A 22,243-nucleotide genomic window follows, 5' to 3' on the forward strand; every position below is an offset into this window, starting at 1 on the left:
TAGAAATGTTTTGTCATTAAATGCAGAGATGCTACGGGTGCAGATTTTTTTTTTTTAAAAGTCTTGTCGGAAAGCTTTGCTGTTTTCCAGCGTCCCAGTTTTCTTCCAAGTAAAGCTACAGTATTTACAGAGGTAACACTGGGAGGTCAGATACCAAATAAATTAAGCCCAAATCCCACCCCGAGACAGCAGCAGAGCCTCTGTGAAAGCAGGGCTGCCCGTGCGCATCCCAGTGCCGCAGCCACCACCCTCAGCCCTTCATCCAGCCCATGCTCCCATTAGCTTACTACACCTGTGAGCAGTCAGAAACGGCAACTGATATTCCAGCAAACAGAAAGGCAGGTAATATAAAATAATTTATTCACATAATTTACATATCAAATACAACTACTTTCTTTGAAACAGAAAGCTTATATGCGATGATACAGGGTGCCAGACAACTCTTAAGCAAAGCAGTCTTATGCCACATCTTTGTAAAAATGCTAAACTAACAGGCTTTGAGTTTTCACCAATCCTTCACCATTATAAAACTTTCATACACAAAACAGAACACAAATTTGTCTTATCTCTACTCAAATTAAATTTGCTCTTTAAAAAAAAAAGTTCTCTAACAAAGTGCATGTGATTTACTGCAGGGAAAAAATGTGTAGCCCCAATTAACAAGGTAGATAAGGCACCTTAAATCTTAGTAATGAAATAGTTGGGTGTTTTTTTTTACTTGTAATATGAATGCAAGCTAAAATGTATGCAACTAATTGTACAATGGTTATTGCCTCAGAAAGTACTTAGGACAATTATTTTATAGCCACTCCCCACAAATCTATTTTTAGGCTCTATCAGTGCAAGTGATTTAAACATGCCACATGTATCAGGAACTAAACACTTGCATACATAAAATAGTATCTACAATATAAACAATACATGGAGCTTTATGTATAGATTAATCTATTTCATAAGGTTTACCGTAAGACAATATTTAGATAAACATTTCAAGTTAATGGATTAGGCAAAGCACTAATCAGAAACACTGTTGTTGGTGATGGGGTTTGGGGGGTTTTTTGGGGGAAAGGGGAGTTGACAGAATGCTTTCAAGTAAGTTACTTGACACTGGGACTGTTGGCCCCTTATCATCACCTCAAGAAGATGCTGCTGCTAGTGACATTTGATTGACAGAGGGCTGCTAACATAGCAATTTACAGTAACAGCTTTTCTGTGTATTTTTCCTTATTGATAAAATTTTAAAGGCTCCTTCAGAAGCCTTGCCAATAACTTCTGAAAAGGCAAACATTCTCAAGCTGCATCGAGTATTTCACAATTAACTAGATACTTATATGAAAATATTTGCCAGTAAATGATTATCCCAGTCCAAAGCTGAAGACAGATTTCTTGAGAGCATAACAATATAATTTAAACATCAGTTTCACTTTCATAATAAATAATTTGTTTTGCAAAAGTACCTGCTGGAATTAAGTAACAGGAGAAAAAATTTAGACTACTTAAATCTACACAGTCATTTCTGTGTAATAAGGAGTTTCAGAATAAATACTGAATCTTTCAGTGACCACCTTACTCTCAGACTGGGTGAACTTTGTTACCTTATCAAGACAATCTTCTTGATCAGGCACGTAAAAAGTTAGACTAAAATCTAAAGCTACGCCAGCATTTTATAGCAAGTTACAGTACAAGTCGACATGCAACATGAGGAAAACAATCAAATTCAACTGCTTCAAAGTAGTAAATCCCCCAAGCAACCACATTGTATAGTCATGGTTTAAAAATTCAGTCTCTTTGTGCTACTTTGCACCAGGGAAATCACGGAAGTCAGCAGAGATACAAACATCTACATGTAAAACCAAGCAAAAGAAATGGTATATATCCCCTTGTTTTCAAATTTAAAACGAAATTAGTATTAGTAAACATTAACCTCTTCCTCCTACTCCAATAGGACAGTTGCAAAGATTAACATTGTGTAGCATCTTTTAGTAAATTGTGTTTTTTCGGTTTTTCTCAATACATTTTTAAGGAACTTCTCAGGCTAGGATCTTTTAATTTTTGTAATCAAAAGCTCTTACAAAAATATCTACAGAGATTACATAAAAGGTTCATTCCTCCTTCTAACACACTGACCTAACATACTTCACAAAAAGAAGTAAAGAACTTGTATAACCTGTACCACAAGCCTTAGCATTAAAATTCAAAAGGATACTTGTCACAAGATTAAGCATTTTTTCATTGCACTTTTCTGTAAGATAGTCACGCATCCATTATCGGCACCTAAACAAGGAAACCATAAGCCAGCAGCTGCTGGTCTGGTCCAGTGACATCCATGTAGTGGTTCAGATGTCAACATTTTAAAAGTATCCAGGTCACTTCAGAAGGAATCTGTTTCATCTTTATGGAATTTATTAACAACAGCTTGGCTGGCAGTAAATGTGGCATAATGAACATCAGAACAAATGAGAACTTCTTAAAAATACTCTTCTTTGCTTGTTGCACTATACTGTCAGATCCCAGTTTTTTATAAAGCCAATTTGCTATTCTGAATCATCCACTTCCATAAATATATCACTGAAAAAATACTCAGAGATTCTGGTTGGCTCCTCTTCCTTCTCTTGATCTTTAACACAAAGGGGTGGCTTCTCCAATGGCTCAGTAGTTGGAACCTAATAGAAAAAGAAAAGGCTGCTCATAACAGTCTCAACTTGTTCCTCTGTGTGTGTGTATATGTGTGTATATATATATATATCTGCACTTCAGCTTCCAATTTAGATAAGACGTTTAGACAAAAAAATGCAGTTTACTGAAAATGAGAAACAAGTAGATACATGTGCAGAGAAAAAACAGCTTAGTTCCTTTATAAGTTTCCTAGACATGCACAAGTCAGGAGTTATTTGCTGGAGCAGTCACATCTCTCAAAACATGAGCGCTATAAGCCCACTCCTGAGACAACTAATTCACTGTTCGCATCTCAAAAACACAAGGGCATTCAGAAGTAAACACATACCGTAACTGCAGCATCAGCAGCTACATTCTTATACTCCTCGGATGATGATGTGCTTGTAGAAGGAAGGGAACAAGATTCCCCATCATCCTTAGTGGGTGGAGTGGGCTTTTTTAGACTTCGCTTTGGAGTCACAATCCGAGGCTTTTGGGTCTTCCCTCTATTCCCTTTGGTATCTTCTGCAGATTCAGAGCTACTTTTTTTGCAAATTAAAGATAAAAATCCCAACGGTTTTCGTCCACCCCTGTTCAAAACAAATACAGTCCAGATGTCATAGGTTTGCTCCACAAGATAAGATGTAAATTATATTACAGCAGTCCAATTCATTACACCGGAAACAAACACACACCTCCGAGATCTAGGAAAATTCTAACAAAAACAAAAAAAAAAAAAGGCAGGCTTTTGTATTACTGAATATTCTGGCACAAGAGTTTTTCAAAGAGTTACAGAGACTCTTGACAATCTCCAACCCTGAGAACAGGAAGCTACTATTTGCTACTAAACCAGAGCCTGTAAAAAGCTAGAATATCTTCACAAAGAGGTTTGTCTCTTTCTATTATTCCAAGAAGAATGGAGACTTACTCCTAACAAATGAACTGAAAAGAGCATCCTCCATGTAATCAATGGAAAAAGAAACGTCATTCCCAAGGATGGGGCCACAGAAGATTACCAGAAAGAAGGCTATCTGCTGCAGGGTTTCAGCCTGTAAACAGCGTCATACCTAATACCACTGAACCTACAGAAGTCACAGTGATGAGGGAGGTACAGAGACTATCAACTTTTCATGTTGTTAAGAGTTTACAACTTAGAAAGTAAACTTTAAGGCAAGGATTCTGATGTTAGTGCATCATTACCCAATTGCTGTGGGTGTCCCAGGTACAAATAACCAGTTTTGGTACTCAGACAAGCATAATGAAAGAGGAGACAACAGGATCAGAAGAGATCAGCAGAGCACCACAATCAAAATCAGTGAGTGCAAGAACAATAGAGACCAGGAACTCAAATACTTAAACTTTATAGAGAGGTATACTAAACAAATCCACAGTCAGATGGATAGATAAGAGGAATATCCTCTGAGCTGTCAAGACTGAAACTCCTTTAGGGAAATGACGCATCTTAAGTTAGTCCTAAAAATCCAGTGTGCTGAGTACTATATCAGTAACAAATCTTACTGGCAGAAGAACAAAAATCAAAACAAGTGGATGGGTGTATATATCACAACAGTAGACTGAGCTAAGGAAAACAACAATTACCCTAAATCTGTATCATAGCCAACAGATATCTCACAAGAGGCATCTGTCAGTGTCTAAACTGACACACCATACATCAGTAGTGTCCCTTGGTCAATCTGCTCATGTAATGAATAATATAATTCAAATTTCAAAACAGACAGTTTGATCCTTTCTAATTTGCTGAAGAGGATAGATGCTGTAACTTTGAGCCATGCAGGTCTCAAACAATGTACTGCCTTTCTTGTAATACTAAGTGGAAAGCAGATATAAAACCCTCAATATGGAAACAAGGTCTTTTTTACAGGAAAGGCTGACAGAACATTATTGCATAAATACCTGAGTAACGGAGTTTTTAAAGATGATGCCAGGCTTCTAGTATGTTCCAATTGTCCAGATTCATGCACATCCCCCTGTTTTCCTTGTCCACTTATTTCTGCTTTTCTATTAGAGGTTAATCTGGGCATCACCTCCTCTTCCTGTTCGGTTGCCAAATTCTCAAGTGGTGCTTCCCCTAAGTTCTCCAAAGTCTCAAGCTGGATTCTCTCAGCAAGTGGTGACAAAGACTCAGACACCAGCTTGGGGGTTTCCTTTGCTGAAGCCTCTGTTTTTTGAAAAGGATTCTCTGTAAAAGGAGTTGCGAGTCATTCAAGGACTTGTTACTTAACTTTAGTGATAACACAACAGCCCAAAAGACGCATGTGATGTTAAGATGGCTTGCACCATTACAAGGGAAGGGCTGAAATTTTGTTCAATTTTTTTTTGTCATTTTATTTTTTGAAGTGATCACTAAGAATTGGAAGTTCACAGTCTACTTTTAAAGTCTGTAAGATCTTATATGTTATGGGGGAAAGCTGGAAAAGCTGGTAGAAGTGTGGTTTTACCGCACAACCATCCCCATCCTTTACAGCACACCACAGAACTTAGTCAAGTCATCTAGCTATTTAAGCTTCCACAATTTCCCTTTAAAGTAATTTTCAGGGCTGAAAAGTAGTTCTCCAAACCCTTCGCAGGCTCAGATTGCTGAAGACTGTGTTGTCAGCAACTCTACTTTCCCTCTGATTCTTCAGAGGGAAATTAAGCTTTCAGTCAATTACACTGTGCATGTGTTTTTTTTGAAAGAGAAATACAAAATAAATAAAAATATTTTTTTTTAATAAAAAAAATATATGTGTGGTTAAAGTACAAGTTCATACCTTTGGTTACTAGCGCTCTCCAACAGGTGGAAGTATTTTATGTTGAGTCCAAAAAACCTCCCAAATTTCACAAATATACTAGCTATAGCAATGTTTTTAGGACCATTATCAAATTAACAGCCAGTTATGTAACCCAACACATTCAGCTTATAGCAGAAAACATGGAACAGTGGTATTAGGGCACTACTGGGAAAATTTGTTTCTCCTTTTTTGTCACATAGCCTCAGACAGGACTATAAAGCATGACAACCAGTATTGGTGTATCATGCATTTACATTCATTATGTTTTACGAGTTAAAGTTTACCTACCAGAAGCTACCACTGGAGCATTTGTAGATTTAATTGAATAACCCTGCATTTGTAACAGAAAAAAAAAGAGGTTATTTCTTTATTTCTCTCAATATAGAAGAGAAGATGAAAGTTGATAAAGACATATCATGCATATACACTTCTAAGAACAGGAGTGATATATCTTCAGTACAGTATCATTCATCACTTAACTCATATCCTTAGGAGGCTTCTCAAGGTGTTCTTAAGACAAATGACTCAAGGATGTCAACATGAGAGGTCAAAGAAGAGGACTGTTATCCAAACCTTCCTAGAAAAGCTCTCTGAATCATGTGGGGAATTATCACCCATTCCCTCACCCAGACACACTACACAATCTTAGCTTACTCACAGAGATGAATGGTAGTCACTGCCACAAGCTTGGTCACATTCTAAAAGCACAGAGGGAAGCTGGAAACATGCTGGACAGTTTTTATTTGCAGCTTGTTCTTTTAAACTACTACCTGCTATGTTAAAAAATGGTATGAGTATCTCTAACAACTTCTTCATGTAACAGACACCATGAGGAATCATAACATCATTCAAGACAGTCTGCCAGTCATCCAGTATACAGCCAGAGCTTTCCCTCCCGCAATGTCACTCTCAGAAATGCTGGGGTGAATGAACCAAATAAGACATATTACCAGTCTGCCTATTAGGAAGCCTAATAAAAAAAAACCTGAGAGCCTACAGATTCTCCAAAAAAATTAATATTAAATCAACAGCCCAAAAATTTTTGTAGAGCCCAAAATAAAAAGCAATCTATGGGTGTTATTTTCTTTATAAGTTGTACAGGCAGTAAGTTTTTAAGCAATTGACACCATTAAACAATAAATATAATTAAAATGCTCTATTACATGTTATGCGTCTACACTATATATAAAGACTCACTTACCAAACTACCATCTCACCTTATAAGTGGTTTCCAAGTTACCTTCCACTACAACATCAGACAGAGTTTTCTTGGCAGGAGGAAAATCAGTTTCTTCAAGCTCAGCAGCTGATCTTTTTTGAGTTGTCTGCAAATTTGGAATGGGCTCTAATGATGCATTCTCTAGTTGTTTGGTTTCCATACTGCTGTTTAAAGGTGCAGCAAATTCTTCAGCTGCAGTTGTCAAGGATCCAATACTGTTTATATATAAAGTCATTATTGTGACACTACAAGATGCCAAAATTTACTTTGTATGACATTTCTGTATGGAAATTACATGGATCTATCGTGATACTCTTTCTTACTTAACATCAATATTAATTTCAAATGTACTATTTACTACCAAGAAACATTTTGCTGCGCAATCTTAAGTCAGATAATTGAGATTTTATAGTCATAATTTAATCTAGTTACTTTAGAAACAGTTCTATTTGAACTCCAGTTGATATGTTCATAAAATATAAAAATATGTCAACTGATTAACTGCCCTAGAAAATCCTAAAATACAGTATTATTTATACACACAATTGGCTCTTCATCCCCACACCCTTCCACCCCCTGCAGTACGATCTCAAAAGACAGCATGACATCTAGGGGAGCACCAGAGGCTAGGGAAATAGGGCAAAGCAGTAAGAGACAGCGAGTCAGAAGATGTACCCTTAATCTGCCTGTCAGCAATTCTGTCTACCATCAGTAGTTCCACAAGAGTCAGAATTCTTACATTGTGTAGCCAAAGTTAACTCAAAGACCTATCCTTTCAGTAACTAAGGGAATGACATTAACATCTGATGTCGGAGGGCAAGGTCCTCCATAGTGATGTGGAATTGCATCACACCTCTAGTTATGATCTAAGGACTTACATTAATATAGTAATTTTTTTTTTTCATAACTTTGCAACACTTCCTATTCTTCAGAATGCCTTTTTCCTTTGATTGTTGGGGTTTTTTTCCTCCCAAACTGACCAGGAGATTTAGGTCAACTGTAATGTTGAAATAACAATTTTGTTACATTGCATTGAAGAGTACACCTTGTAAAAGAAACTCAAACCCTTTGTATCACAGTACTGCAAACCAGCTATTATTCTATAATTATTTGTTTGGTTTTTCAGCTCTTCTGCCTTTTGAACACGGCACAAACTAAAGAAAGTGATATCTGAATTTATGTCCGCTGTTTGTCATGTTCTCCAAAGACCATCTACACTAAAAATTCGGAAGAGCCATTAATAAACAGCTATTATGAAACTGTTCAAGTACTGTAGAAATGCAAACATGCTTAGATTTTTATTTTCAATTAATTTTCATTCAAAGTGTCCATGGCAGAATAGACTCAGGCTGGACAAATGAGTTCTACTAAAAAGGAAGAGTTGCTCTAAAGGATAAATGAGAATTAAAGTTGACACCAAAATCCCAGCTAACTAAAACACTAACTTTAAACCGCTAATGAGATCTTTCTCAAATCTGATTAGAGCCCTTTTAGCTTTCTTAGTTCTCTGACCGATCTGCCAAAATTACTTCCTCCTGCATTTCTTCTTTTGAGAAATTGTAATCTGTAATGCATATTCAGGGAACAATCAAAGTTCACAAAAAGTGTTTTACTTTGCTCAAAAACAAAGCATTTACCTCTCCACTTCAGTCATGCTTGTTTCACGTGTATTTATTGGGCTGATAAGTATTGGGGCTGGTAGTAACGGTTCTGAAGTTTGTTCCAGCAAAGCAGATGCATCAAAATCTTTTGAGTCAGCTGGGATTTCCACCAACGTTAAAATGAACGTCTGTTCTTCCTCTGGACATCTATGATCATTGTTCACTAGTATAATTTTTTTTCAAGGAAATAAAGAAATAACAAAACTCTATTAGTCAAGTTTGAAATTACACTGTTCTCTTCATGCCCTCCCCACCTTGAGTAATTAAATTTTAGGCAGTCATTTAGGCACTGGGGATATTCTTGAGACAATATGCTTCCTTTCCTCTTAGCTGAGATACGCATCGTCACCCCCTGGAGCCTATTCATTGCAGTGGAGTCCTGATTACCATTCAGAATGAAGAATATTAAAAATGCCTAGTAGGGATGGAGCTTTCTAAATGGGTGTTCTAGCATTAAAGAACAATTTGCAGTTTAATAATCTTGTGTAGTTGTGGCCAAATGGTCCTCTTTTTAATTGCAACTGTCAGGTATTAAGAGGTACTTTAAATGGCAGAAGTCTACCTCTACCGTTTTGATGGTAAACACAACGATTTTTCCTCTCACTGTGGACTTGCAGAAGAGACCTGAGAAGAATAGTATTGAATTTAATAAATGAAAAATATAAATAATTTAGTCAACAGATGGACATTAACAGATAACTGCCAACTGCCATCCGTTAGAATGAATTTAAGGAGAGAACATTTGTAAAGTTTTCAAAAGATGGAAAACAACAGTGCTGCTCCATTGCTCTCATTCTTGATGATATAAAGCTGCTGTTATTCCAACCTCAACTCGCTTGGGTTCTTTATCTAATTAAAGATGATTTAAGATGCTCCATCCCAAGATCCTTGCAATAACAGAGCATAACAACAGATGTCTAAGAAGTATTAGCCCTATCTTTTGCACATGCTCAGGAGTTACAACTTTGGACTGTAGTTTCCATGTAAAGTAAGTATTCTGGGCTTCTGACACAGTGATTTTCCTGTACCCGAGACAAATATTGGTTCCAAATCAGCTCCAGTTCAATCTGTTGTAGGGAAAAGCAGCCATCACCTTTATACCTTTCATCACATCTAATCAGTTAGGCGTTAATCTGCTGACTCACTACAGCTGAAGAGGGAAGTCTGGTTGTTTTCTTCCTTTTTCTTCCACTCTTCTCCTTTCTGCCCTGCTCCACACTTGGACAGTCCAGCCCTCCTACTCACACAACTCCAACAGTGGCATTCACTTGACAACTTCATGAGCCACTATAGTTCAACCAAGCCAGTGGAAAACTACACAGGTTCTCTCCCTTTGTCACATTCAATTTTTGACGAATAAGTGAGTCAGAGACTCATAAAAGGCTCTAACAACTGCTAAACCTAGTACGAGGTAAACAGCAGGAGCTCACAGTGGGGAGGAGAGAGCAAGAAGTTTCCCTTTCACTGATATTTAAACTCAATGAAGTGCCATTCAAAAGGTTCCCAAGTCTAGTTTCTCTTAATGAAATGTAATGATAGGGAGGGGAACGGCACTGTGCTGTGTGGGTCATTATTTTTGTTAATGAAATAGACTGATTAATTGTGTCAATGAAAGCATTTTAAATTTTTTTATTCATCTTTGCGCAACTGCAAAATACAAAAGTGTGGACTTTTGCTAACTTAAAGAGTATTAGAACACCATACCTGAAGTCTCTTCTGTGCTGCTTACGCATTGCTGTTGAGAATCCTGAGGATAAGCTTCCTTCTAGAAAGAACACATTTGAAATAAGTTAATAAATCCGAGAAATAACTCTAGAAAACAGGAAAGAAACAAAGCAAAGAGCCAAAAAATCTAATCACATCATCATAATTGCATTTTGTCAGCTTCTACTTCTAGCTATCCTAAGTTGAAGGATATTAGCCTGAGTAGGACAAGAAACACTTGGGCAATATAAAATTTATATGCAGCTCATTGTCTGTATTGATGGTTTGTCAAAATAAATTTATACTTCCTACAGCACAACTCTGTCAGAGATGACTCACGTAATAAATTGCTCAGTGGCACTAAGAACACAAATTCCCCCTACCATTACAAAACCACTGAGTGCCAAAGAAAAACACCAAACTCTACAAATCATCTCTCCGTTCCCTTTTATGGCATGTACCTTTGCTAAAACCAGGAATACTCCACTGCAAGTTGCCTCTTCTCACACTCTCTGCCAGTCCTGTAAGAGTCAAATCTTTCTTGTACCTTGTTCTAACATAAGATCAGCCTTGACACATCAATGGGTTGCACTGGGGAAACAAGCTACTACCCCTCAGCTGTTCCACTGTAACTGCAAGTACATTGATCTCAGGCAACACTAGAAAACCTGAAGAAACTGAGAATGAACCTTTCTCCCATGAAGAAATAAGATACACAAACCACTGCAAAGAAATGGATGTGAAAGACACTCTTTGTCCCTGATAATATACATGTAAACCACTTCATTGGATTTTGAAATAAATGGGAAAGAATATAGCAAAGGATGAAGTTTGTGTTAAACAAAGCAAATTAAGATGACAATGAAAATGCTGCGCCCAGCAGTGACATTGTAATTTAATTTCAATTTTAACAAATATAACAGTAAGAAGTCAGACTGAATAAATACATGAATCCTAGGTAACTTCTTTCATCAAAACTCTTTAAAAAATTGCTCAAAATTATCACTTATTGCTGAAATGCTATAAACTGATGCTTGCAAAGATTAAGTTTGTCTGAAAGATGAGGTTTGGTTATACCTTTGCAAAAAAGAAAGTTTCATTCACCAGCTGAAGTACCAGGTCTTTAAAATGGGAGAGTACTTTCACACTGAAACCCTTTTCCTTTACAGAGTTTCAGAAACTGGGCACTAAATTAAGTTCTTTACCTGAGTGAAGTTCATTGTGCATCTGTTGTCCCCAAGAAGACAAGGACTTTGCTCAAGAAGTCCATCCACAGAACTTTGATTTGGACAATCCACTAGTCCAAAGTGAGATTTTTCAGGCTTTGGTGATGCAGTTACAGGTCTTAAATCCTCTGATTTTCCATAAGGATTTTTCATCTCTGTTCTGTAAGGTATATATCTAGTTAATTTGAAACGAAGTGAAGATACCTATGCATGGCCTAAATTCTGTATAATTATTTACTTAATACGAAGCTTACGTAGTTACAGAGAAACAGGACATCTATTTAAAAACTACATCAGTCTACTAAACAAAATGCATAATCTTTGAACAAGTCTACATAAAGTATTTCAGCAAAAAGCCTCCCTAACACCACTAATTGAGACTTTACTACTAAAAGCATGAGCAAGCAGGAAGCCTTACAAGCTCATTAACATTTCCAAATTGATCAACTCCTTAACATTTCCTTTCAGATGCAGTTTCATGGGAGACAACTAAGAAGCAAGGTGATCACTAAGTTCTGAAACTGCAAACATAAGTTAACTTTTTACCTCCAAAAGCTGTACATGCAACAGTGCAACAGTGAAAATATTAAAAATAATTCTAAACTGTACACGTATGTGTGTAAACACACACAATGTCTGTAAGCACATTGTTTCCAAAGACACATACTACACATGCACTTCAGCTACATATTTTAAGAGACTTTAGGAATAATGTCAATGTTAACTGATGATTCTTCCTACCTCTCAGTTTTGTCTACTTGCTTGGTAGCCTCCATACTTGTAGTTGCAAAGTCATAAAGAACTGAAGAACCACCTGCAGCTGGTCTGAACTGTTCTAGTTCCACCTTTTGCATTTCTGCAGTATCTCTCTGGGTTGTAGACTCTAAGATGTGTAAGAATAAAAATTAACATAATTTTTTCTGTATGTGCATGTGTGTATATGTATGCATATTATTTTTACATATAAGCGTTTGTATGTGGAGAAGCGTATATATAGACACATTACAAAATTACTAACAATTTTGCTCTATATGTACACACATCTTATATCTCATCTGTGATCTTGCCTTTGGTATGTTGTGCATTTTGCCAGTGACATGAAGATAATTCAGAGTTTGAAGACCTCGTTTTTTAGAACTATTTTAAGAAAACCAAAACCAGTTCTGTGTATCTACCCTTCTGGTTTTAATAGAAGGCAAAGACAGTAATAACAGAAAAATGTACACTGTATTGCACTGTATTTCTGCAATAGCCAGTCCAGTAATTTAAGGGCTTTTCAGATAATATAAGACCCGCACAGAAAGTCTGCTATTCAGATTTCATTTAATTTTATACTAAAAGGTATACTTATGTATAAAACTATACCATAAATGGATGCCCTACATTACAGTGATGATGCATCTATTGTGAACATGAACAGAACGTGAAGACTACGTTCAACTTTGTTTCATTTCATAAAGAGATGTGAATCCATCAGAAGAAACCATTTTCAGAACCCTAGGATAAGAAACAGGCTTACCAGTTTGAACTTGCTCTGTTTTTTCCACAGGTACATTTGTATTAAGTGACTTTTGAACTATGTTTTCATTGGACCTTAATACTCCAAAGTCTGGCTCAGACTCCAGGAGTCTGCCTCCTGTCAGTCTCATACTATTCACTATAAGCAAAGAGCTATCACTGCAAGTAAAAAGGAAAAATGCCATCAATATAGTTATTTATTTTTGACAGTTAATTGTGAGATGAAATTAATATTTCCAGCAAAGATCGCTGTGCAGACAAGAGGTAAGAGAGATGGAGTAGATGAGATGATGATGAAGAGCTGAAATACAGGCTGCATCTGGCAGAGGAGACAGAAGAACAAAAAATAAAAGATCATCTGGAAGAACAAAAAATAAAAGATCATCTGGGAATCACAACAGGAACATCCTGTATGAGGATGTTCCCAGCCTACAGAAAAAAGTGAATAATTGAAATATTTATAAAACACAAGAAGATCAGAAATCTAACACTGATGACATGGTAGTAAGTTCTAATTAAGAATATAATAAAAGAACCACTGGAGTTAAAGTAAAATATCTTTGATTATAATTTTTCAGGGAAGTATAATCTGATAGTTTACTCAAGCAATCAACAAGTTAAATAGTCTTTCAAATAATACAAGTGATCACCAGCAGATTTTTTCTGAGAAGGTATTCATCAAGCTGTTTCAACATTCACAAATGTTTGAACAAAATTAAAAAACGTAAAGCATTAAAAAACATAATGATAGAAGATCAACTGGTTCGACATCCCTTTGGCTAAATCTTTGACCTACATCCCACAGCAGCAGTGACACTTGCCTTGGCCTGATTAGCTGGAAAGTACTTTGGGAAAATGAGCTTGGTAATTAACAATGATCCATACCACCTAAGTTTGAATATTCTTTTCTCCCCTACCAGGGTAAACTTAACTTCAGGAGTGAAGGACAAGTTCCACATCCCCAAAATTATATACCAGTATCTCATAAAAGCAATAAGAAAAAGACAAGAGGGGTTTTGCAGATTACATACCAAACTACATAATCTGAGAAACCTTTGCTAAAGTGAGAGTGCTTGCAATTCAATAAAAATTCCAGAAAGAACTTAGAAAAAGTAAGCAGTGTCAGAGGATCTCTCTCCCTCAAGAAAAATGAAGTAGTAATTTAACCTGGTATCTGTAGCTCTTTTCTCAAAATATTCTTCAACACCTATTCTTGTGTCAGTGCTTTGATCCTCTACATTAATGTTGCTTCCATCCTCAGAAGGGACCAATTCCTTGGCAGAAGTGTCTGAAGAAAGTAAGTACTGACTAGGAGTCGTATTTTGTTTGGAGTAGGCATGGGTTACAAGGCTATTGGCCATGTCCAACTCATCTTGAGCAGGTAACACGTGTGTCCATTCTGGTTAAAACAATAAACAGAATAGAAAAGCATAATTTAGAAAACTCAGGTTTGGCATGTACTTAAAGCTATTTTACAGATGTTCAGATTCAAACCTCATTTAACAAAGTTTGCATTCTCAAAAAGATGCAAATTCAAATCCCAGGTAAATGCAGTCCTAAGATCACACTTTTGATAGTAAGAATGCAGAAACTAACATTCAACCAATGAAAGCAGGTAATAAATTCTAAATAAAAGCCTATCAAATACTGTAATAAACCCAGGTAATTTCAGGTTGTAGCTAGTTAGACAGAAAAAGCTATGCTTCAGGTTAAAGGTATGAAAAGACCACTGACAGTTAACGGTCATTTAAGCCTGGTTGCTTTCTTTTGTCCAATTTATGTTGCCAGATTAATTCAAACTTGTCCTTCCTAAAACAGGTCTCAAACACCTTTCTAGCACAGTGATGCACTTGGCAGTATCTGGTAAGATGCCTTACTTTTTCCAGGCAACCTGCGTTGCCTAGTCTCACTACGCATTACAATTCAGAAGGACTAAAAACATAAAAGACGCTTGACCTCCTGCTACACAGCAGCACGTGGAAGAGCTCTGCAGCCACTGCTCCCTCTCTCCTTAGGTGGACCCTGAAAGTACAAGGCTTTGCCCCATAAATCAGATCATACCTTCACTGCTTGTTTTTAACTGGAACATTGGATCACCCATTGCAAGTAAAGTCATGGCAGCTTCAGTGCTTCCATCATTAATTCCTACAAAGTTGTTCACACACATTAAAAGTCACAAGCATATTAACCAGAAATCCACTTATCCGTATTCAAAAAGCATTTGATACTATCATCAATATAGTGAAGTACGTATTTTTTAAATTGTTGCCATTCATGGATCAGGATGCTTGTAGACAGACAAGCAATTCTCATCCACTAAAGTCAAACTATTTTAAAAACACTGAGCAGCAACATTATTCCCTTAAATGGTGTAGAGGGTAGGGAGTGGCAAGGTGCTGGCAGCAGTGGGGCTGCCCTAGACACAGCTGGTTTCAAGTGACCCACCACAGGACACAGTTGAGCTGGTCAGCCAAGATGGTGGCACCATTGGGAAACATATTTAAGAAAGGGGAAAATGATGCATAGCAGTGAGGAGTGAGGGAAAAAGTGTCAGAAACAACCCTGTGAACACCAAGATTGGTAAGGAAGGACAGGGAGGAGGTACTCCGTGTGTGGGAGCAGAGATTCCCCTGCAACCTATGGAGGAGCCCTTGGTGGAGCAGGTAGGTATTTCCTGAAGAAACTGCACCCTGTAGAGGGCCCATGGTGTAGCAGACTTATTCTGAAGGACTACAGCACATAAGAAGGACCCCACACTGTAGCACTTTGTGAAGGACTGTATCCCATGGGAAGGACCTCACGCTGGAGCAGGAGAAGAACATCAAGAGGAAGAAGCATCAGAGAGGAAGTGTTGGGAACTGACTGCAACCTCCCTTCCCTGTCCCCCTGCGCCTCTTACTGGGAGGAGGCAGAGGAGGAAGAGGAGTGCAAAATGAAGGTGTGAAGTTGAGCCTAAGAAGGTCAGGAGAGGAAGGCGTTTTAGTTTTTGTCTTTGTTTCTCACCATCCAACTCTGTTTTATTTGGCAATAGATAAAATGAGATTTCCCCAAGTTGAGCCTGTTTTGGTAAATGATCTCCTTGTCTTTCTCTCAACCCAGGAGATTTTTCCTTTTATTTTTGCCCTTCACCCTGTTCATGAGGAGGAGTGGGAGAGCAGCTGGGTAGGCATCAAGCAAGCTGAAGGTAAGTACTTGCAAAGTTTCCTCTTCTGCTGGTACAACTAACCACAGCATGGGAAAGTGACAGACAGGACACACAAAGGGCACATTTTGACCCTGGGAAACAGAACCTTGCAATGCTTGGTCACCCTACTTGATAGAGACCAGTAGAAAGAAAATAGTTTCAGTCTCCTCCATAACATAAAAGCATCCAGTATCTCATGAGGAGGTTTTTTTTATAAGATATATAAATGCCCAAATTTTCAGCAAGAGTAACTACATATTGCTAGCAAGTTAAAAGGAAAGATATGGACAAGATTGTTTCATATCTACCTTTGTCTACCTCTGGATTTTCATGTACGGCTGTTTCCTTAAATAAAAAGAAAAACAGTATCAAAAGTTTTATAAAAAATGAATCCATAATTTGAATTTAATGCTTACAGGCAAATTCTCTGCCTAAAGGTTATCCTGACTTTGAAAGGGTATTTTAAGGGCTGACAATATTTGCTTTCATAGTTTTCCCACAGCTGTGTTCCTCACATCTGTTTGGGACAGGTAAGAGTCTATTAAGTTATACTGTTACAAGCAGATACGGAAACCAGACACTGCCCACATAGCTTTGTATGTACCATGAAACAAAACAAAACAAAACCAGGACATTCTTACAGCTGTTGAGGTGCTTGCTTTTTCTTCCTTTTGTACCTCTGGCTGGACAGATGCATCAGAGAGACTTTCAACATCAGTAACCACCTGTGCATCTGGTACATTCACAGATATTTCCAGCTGTAAAAATAATTTTAGAAGTATTTCAGTTCATCAGCCCCAAAAGAAAATCCGTCAAATGCAAATTTTTATAAACCACATATATTTACAAGATCTTGAACACTTAGTGGGATCCTTCCCAAAAATCGTCTTATACTACATACCTTCTAAGAAGGCAGCAGTTGTATGAACTGGAGGCAGAACTGGTAGTGCTGCTTGTAACTAACCAGAAGCATCAATCTAAGACCTTGTTTCTAATTGCTAATTCCTCCACCAAACTAAGTTTTGTGGCTGAGATGTTTCATGGTGGCTGTTTACCTCAAATGCGTTTTGTCAGTTTTCATGCTCTTTCTGCTTTTTACGTCTTCAGGAAAGAAAAAGAGTTCAACCTTTTTCCAAAGTAAGGCTAGGGAATACACACCCACCTGGCATTCTACCTATTTCTTTTTCTTTTTTTTTTTTTGTCCTTTAAGACTGTCTTTTCACTGAGAACTTCAGACATGTGACATTTTCAGAAATAAGAACTTGAAATTTGGCAGAAAGATTACAATATTTCCAGTGAGGTTCTTACGAAAAACACTGCTCAATCTGGGTAGCTTTCAAAGACTTGCACTTTTACAGATACTTTCCACTGATCTATTTAAATTTGACAACAACTCAGTCCTCAGGTATCTAACCATATCCCTTACTAGTACTCATGGCTCCTGTGTGTTAAACCAGGAAACTTGATCATCATCCCCATACTTAATATATTCCCCATCTTTGAAATGAAGAGATTCAGCAAAACTTTCTGTGCAACAACCTTTCTGTCCATTATTTTTCTAGAGTCTCCCTTGGTGTTTTGACTGACTTTAAATTCTCTTGCTGTTTCGCTCAGAGAAACAAACAGTGTGATTAACTCCTGAGACAAAAAAAACAGGATTTCAATGGGAGAAGAGAAGATGACAAGTAACAGTAAGCAAGAAGAATCTGAGTGAATGGAAAGATGTAGTGATGAAGACCTGAGCCATGAATGGAATAGGTTAGATAAACAGATTTGGAACAAAGTGGGAAAAAAAAAAAAAAATAGCTGGGAAGATACATCACTGAGATAAGGGACAAAAAAAGCAAAGAAGTCATGTTGAGTGATAGGGGACAAAAAATAGAAAAATGTCTAAACCCTTGAGCACAATCCCTTTCAAGGCCTTAAACAGAGTGTGCTGTTCCCAAACCTCAGCAGTTCCCTCATGACAAAGAAGTATGCCATTTCCTCTCTAAGTGACTGCTCTTAGCAGGTATGATACCGTCTTACAGTCTTAAGCTTTATTCTAGTCTAAGCATACAATTAAAACAGAGGCCTGCACTCTAGTCAACAGAAGCTCAGGGAAGGGAGGAAGAAGATAAGGACATTTGTGCTTATGGTGTTTGTCTTTCAGAGTGACTCTTACAGGCTGAGGCCTTGCTTTCCAGGAAGCGGCCTGCCAATGGCAAGCAGTGAATAAATTCCTTTTTTTGCTTTACTCTCACATACAGCTTTTGCTTCACCTATTAAATTGTCTTTATATCAATCCATAAGTCTTCTTACCTTCTTTCTATTTTCTCCTTGTCCCACAGGAGAGGGGAGCGAGCAAGTAGCTGTGTGTGTGCTACAGTTAAAGTTTCTTGGCAAAGGGGATACCATATACAGAAACATTTCCCTCCTTCTCTCATTTCCTAACATTCAAGTGTAAAATTGAAACTCTTATTTGTTCCATCTTGGGCCTCAAAACATGTAGTAAGCATGGTAGTCTGTGCCTACATTCAATCCCAATAAACAAACTGGTGAGCACCCTGCAGACCTATATACAGGCCATAAACATAATGGGACCTTAGAGTGATGTAGTATTTTGTTCAAAACCAAGTACATTTGCCAAGTAACATATCCCTGCTACTTGCAACACCATTCTTAAAAAATTAAACTGGAATAAAACCCAAATATTCAGAGATGCAATATTAATAAAAGGTGTTTAAGCAATCAAAACAAAAATACATCTGCAGAACCCAGCTACGTGATACCTCCTCCATGGTTTCCTCTATCTGAACAGGAACAGGTTTTGGAGATCGAAGACCTATAGGAACAAACACCGGAGCTTTGTTTACTTCCTCTGGTGCAAAGCATTCATCTTCATCGTGAGGCTCAAAGTCATCTGTCTCCTCTTCCTCCTCCTCTTGAGAAGCCCGGAGGGTCACCAAGGTTATCTTTGAACTTCTGTGCTCCTTCCCAGATTTCTTTCTATGTGTAGTTTTCAAACTTTTGCCTCTAGTAACACTCAGTTTAACTTCTTGCCTTTGATTCCCCTTCTCACTGCAATCAGCCTCACATTCAGAGGCAGAAGAAGCAGCAGTTCTTAGCTCCGAGACAGGTTTTGGCAGTGCTATCCGTTTTGATGACCTTCTGGACTGCTTTCTAAAGTACAGAACAAAAGCATGTTTAAAAAACAGTGATGTCTTAGACATCCCAAAAAAGAGGTTACACAAATCAAAACAAATTCAATGAATAAAAGAGGATCATTGTGATCAACCATACAATCTATTTACCTCTTAACGTATACTGACAAAAATGCATCCACATACCATTTAATCAGAAATCCTAATTTCTTCATGTATGCACAAAGTACTGATTGCAAATGTCTATTAAGCAGTTTCAGAGTGTTAGAAAGCTGCACAATTAAATTTACAAGACGCAGAATTCTTCTATTAGAAAAGGCTGAATTAATTTTCATTTGGACGGACATGGAAGTCACATATTTCTAAGTCAAGGTAACATTCCAGTACTCTTTTCCTAAAGCTATGCTAGGAGCCCCAAAATGTGATACTTTAGTTGATCAGACTAATATCTAGAAAATAGAACCGTTAGATGATAACCAATTATCTGCCCCGGTTTCTCAGACAGCAATCTCTTCAATAATGAGGTGCTTACTATTTCCCTCCTCAAATGATGGGCACAACCGCATTTGGTACTAAAAGTAACTCTAAGCTTCCCCAAACAAACGTCCTGGCGGGTAAGAGGAAACCCATAGCCACAGAGGACACTTCCAGCACAGAGTTTCTGTTTAGGTTAATCCCAAAATCCCAGTGTCCTCAGTATGGGTACTTCAAAGTCATCCCCTTTAAAATCAGGAATTCCTGTTGAAACCAAAGGTTGCCCTGGGGATGGGCTGGTGGGAGTGCTCACTGTGTTCATTTCATGAGAGTGCAGGCAGGGTAAGAGACGCAGGGACATCTGCATGCATCTGGTAGAGTTCAGATGGAGGACACAACAACTGACATCATACATGTGCTTACACAACACACTGCAAAACTATGGCTAATAATTACGTTTTTAAAACAGAAGCCAAAACCAATCAGTTGAGCTTTTAAGGCAGTATTGTTTTTACCTTGTGAGATTGTCTGAATTTTTGTCCTGAGACGTAGAAAGCTGAGAATCATCTTCTTGTTCTACTTGACTCTCACTCTCTGATGATATCTCTGGAGACTGGAGTCTGCTCTCCTGCCTGATTCTCTTACAAGATGTTTCTTCACTAGAGTTCGTAAAATCGTGTTTTCTTGTAGCGTCTGACAAGGATGCAGCTTCCACCAAGTTACTGGAGCTTGGCTAACCAGAGAAGACAATTAACTACCATATTAAGTACCAAATATTTTTAACTGGTTTTTGTGACAAAAGGATTGAAAGAACTAAGTTTGAGGTTCCTGAAAACATGTCCAGCTGTCACCTCTGGTAGCTTAGGGCATTCTTTCCCATTTTCTTTAATATATAGCACTCTATAGCAGAAGTGTCATTAGATGGCATTATCTATGATGCCCGAGTTCCCAGTGCTGATGCTACATAATAGACCAAGGCCACATTCAACTTATAAAAAGCAGCAACTCTTCAGAAGCTGGAAAGATGAATCAGTTTCTAAAACCACCTATTAATTCAAAGAACAATTTGAGGGAAGGAAAATTTTTTTTTCTGCCCTGGAAACAAACTAGGAAGGAAAAAACTACAATAGTTTACAGAACAGCATTTAAATATTATTCATCACACAGAGAGAAACATATCCCAGAACATAAAAAAACATCAATAAGCACAGTTCTGTCATCTATGGATGCTTGGCTAAAATAATATGTTAACTGAAAGGTTTTAGTGATCCATCTAGAAAATAAGGGACACCAGATAAATTGATTCATGTATTGAGACAAAGAAGAAACTAGTCTAGGCTAGGTTATACCTGTTGAGCAAATTTAAGCAGAAGGTGATCTGAACTTGTTCAAATACATTTCAACTTATAAGTATACTTACATGGATTTTAGGTAGTATCTGATGTTAGACAGCTGCCTTAATTTCCATTGTTCAGTGAATAACAGACATTAAATTAATTGGTAACAGTGTTAGCATGTATTTATGATAATATAGACTTCTGACCATATAAACTGTAATGTACACTGTTGTCTCAGGTTTTAGTTTCTAAAGACTATGGAAATAGTTAGTTAAAAAAAACTAATTAAAAAACCTAATAGTTTTAAAGACTGTGGAAATAGTTAAGTCCATTTATTCAGCATCATTTCCAACAGAGAATTAAAAAAAAAAAAAAAAAGGATCACATTAACCTTTCAGAGCCATATACTGGATTTCTGTACCATCTATGGTTCTAAATTAAACACAAGAATCGAGGTATAAATTGGTTCACAAACCATGATCAACACTTACCATCGATACACCTGTTTTTTCTAACTCCAAACACACTTCTGCATTTTTATTCTCAGTATTGTCCTCTTCTCTGTTTTCACCCTCTTCAGTATGATTTCTTTTTCTAGTAACTCTCATTAGGTTTGGCCTTGGCTTCCAGAGGGGCTCCTTTGGTTGATGCAAAGGTTTTGTATCACTCTGTTTACTTTCTTCTCCAGAACTTAATTTATCAGTGGACCTACAAAAACATTTTTCAACTTTTACTTCTCAGGAACTACAAAATACACTATGCAAGCTTGGTTTACTATCAGATATTTAGTACTTCCATCTAGAAATGAACTTAAGTGTTCTGTATTTTTATTTAGTTAGTTGGTAAAGTTTTAAAAAAAATAAAGGAAGCGAAAAACAAAAGGAGACAATTGGCTTTTCAGCAATAATGGACCTCTCTGATTACTTTTGGAAAAATCTTTTGGAAGGACAACAACATTAAGAACTCAGGTAGAGCAGAAAGTTTCAGCTATAGGTCATGATAGGTCCCACAAGTTAAGTAAACATAGAACATTATATTAATTAATTCCAGTGCTCAAGGTACTACTGCTTTTAAACAGGATGAAATTCTCACATCTATTCAAGCATATTCAGATCAGTAAGACGGAAAACTTTTAAACTCATGTTTTGGGAAAGGGTAAGAAGGACAATCCAGGGAACCACAGGCCAGTCAGCCTCACCTGAGTCCCTGGGAAAGTGATGGAGCAGCTAATCCTGGAAACCACTTCCAGACACATGAAAAACAAGAAGGAGACTTAGAGGAGTCAGCATGGATTCACCATGGGGAAGTCATGCTTAACCAACCTGATAAC

General features: G+C 37.4%; 1 protein-coding gene across 1 annotated transcript in view; it reads right to left on the minus strand.

The window, feature by feature from the left end:
- Positions 1 to 2,534: 2,534 nt before the first annotated feature.
- BDP1 (BDP1 general transcription factor IIIB subunit) overlaps positions 2,535 to 22,243 on the minus strand; it is a 49,144-nt gene continuing 29,435 nt past the window's right edge. Inside the window, exons 26-42 of the mRNA XM_074166173.1 lie at positions 21,405 to 21,621; positions 20,092 to 20,309; positions 18,731 to 19,121; positions 16,601 to 16,717; positions 16,268 to 16,304; positions 14,837 to 14,920; positions 13,943 to 14,174; positions 12,777 to 12,934; positions 11,999 to 12,140; positions 11,237 to 11,417; positions 10,032 to 10,092; positions 8,304 to 8,490; positions 6,665 to 6,881; positions 5,736 to 5,778; positions 4,570 to 4,855; positions 3,005 to 3,245; positions 2,535 to 2,663 (exon numbers count right to left, since the gene is read on the minus strand). Coding sequence (XP_074022274.1) covers positions 2,535 to 2,663; positions 3,005 to 3,245; positions 4,570 to 4,855; positions 5,736 to 5,778; positions 6,665 to 6,881; positions 8,304 to 8,490; positions 10,032 to 10,092; positions 11,237 to 11,417; positions 11,999 to 12,140; positions 12,777 to 12,934; positions 13,943 to 14,174; positions 14,837 to 14,920; positions 16,268 to 16,304; positions 16,601 to 16,717; positions 18,731 to 19,121; positions 20,092 to 20,309; positions 21,405 to 21,621 — 2,941 coding nt within the window. The remainder of the gene's footprint in view (positions 2,664 to 3,004; positions 3,246 to 4,569; positions 4,856 to 5,735; positions 5,779 to 6,664; positions 6,882 to 8,303; positions 8,491 to 10,031; positions 10,093 to 11,236; positions 11,418 to 11,998; positions 12,141 to 12,776; positions 12,935 to 13,942; positions 14,175 to 14,836; positions 14,921 to 16,267; positions 16,305 to 16,600; positions 16,718 to 18,730; positions 19,122 to 20,091; positions 20,310 to 21,404; positions 21,622 to 22,243) is intronic.

This window comes from Numenius arquata, chromosome Z (genome assembly GCF_964106895.1).
Source record: "Numenius arquata chromosome Z, bNumArq3.hap1.1, whole genome shotgun sequence".
In the NCBI taxonomy this organism is placed as follows: domain Eukaryota; kingdom Metazoa; phylum Chordata; class Aves; order Charadriiformes; family Scolopacidae; genus Numenius; species Numenius arquata.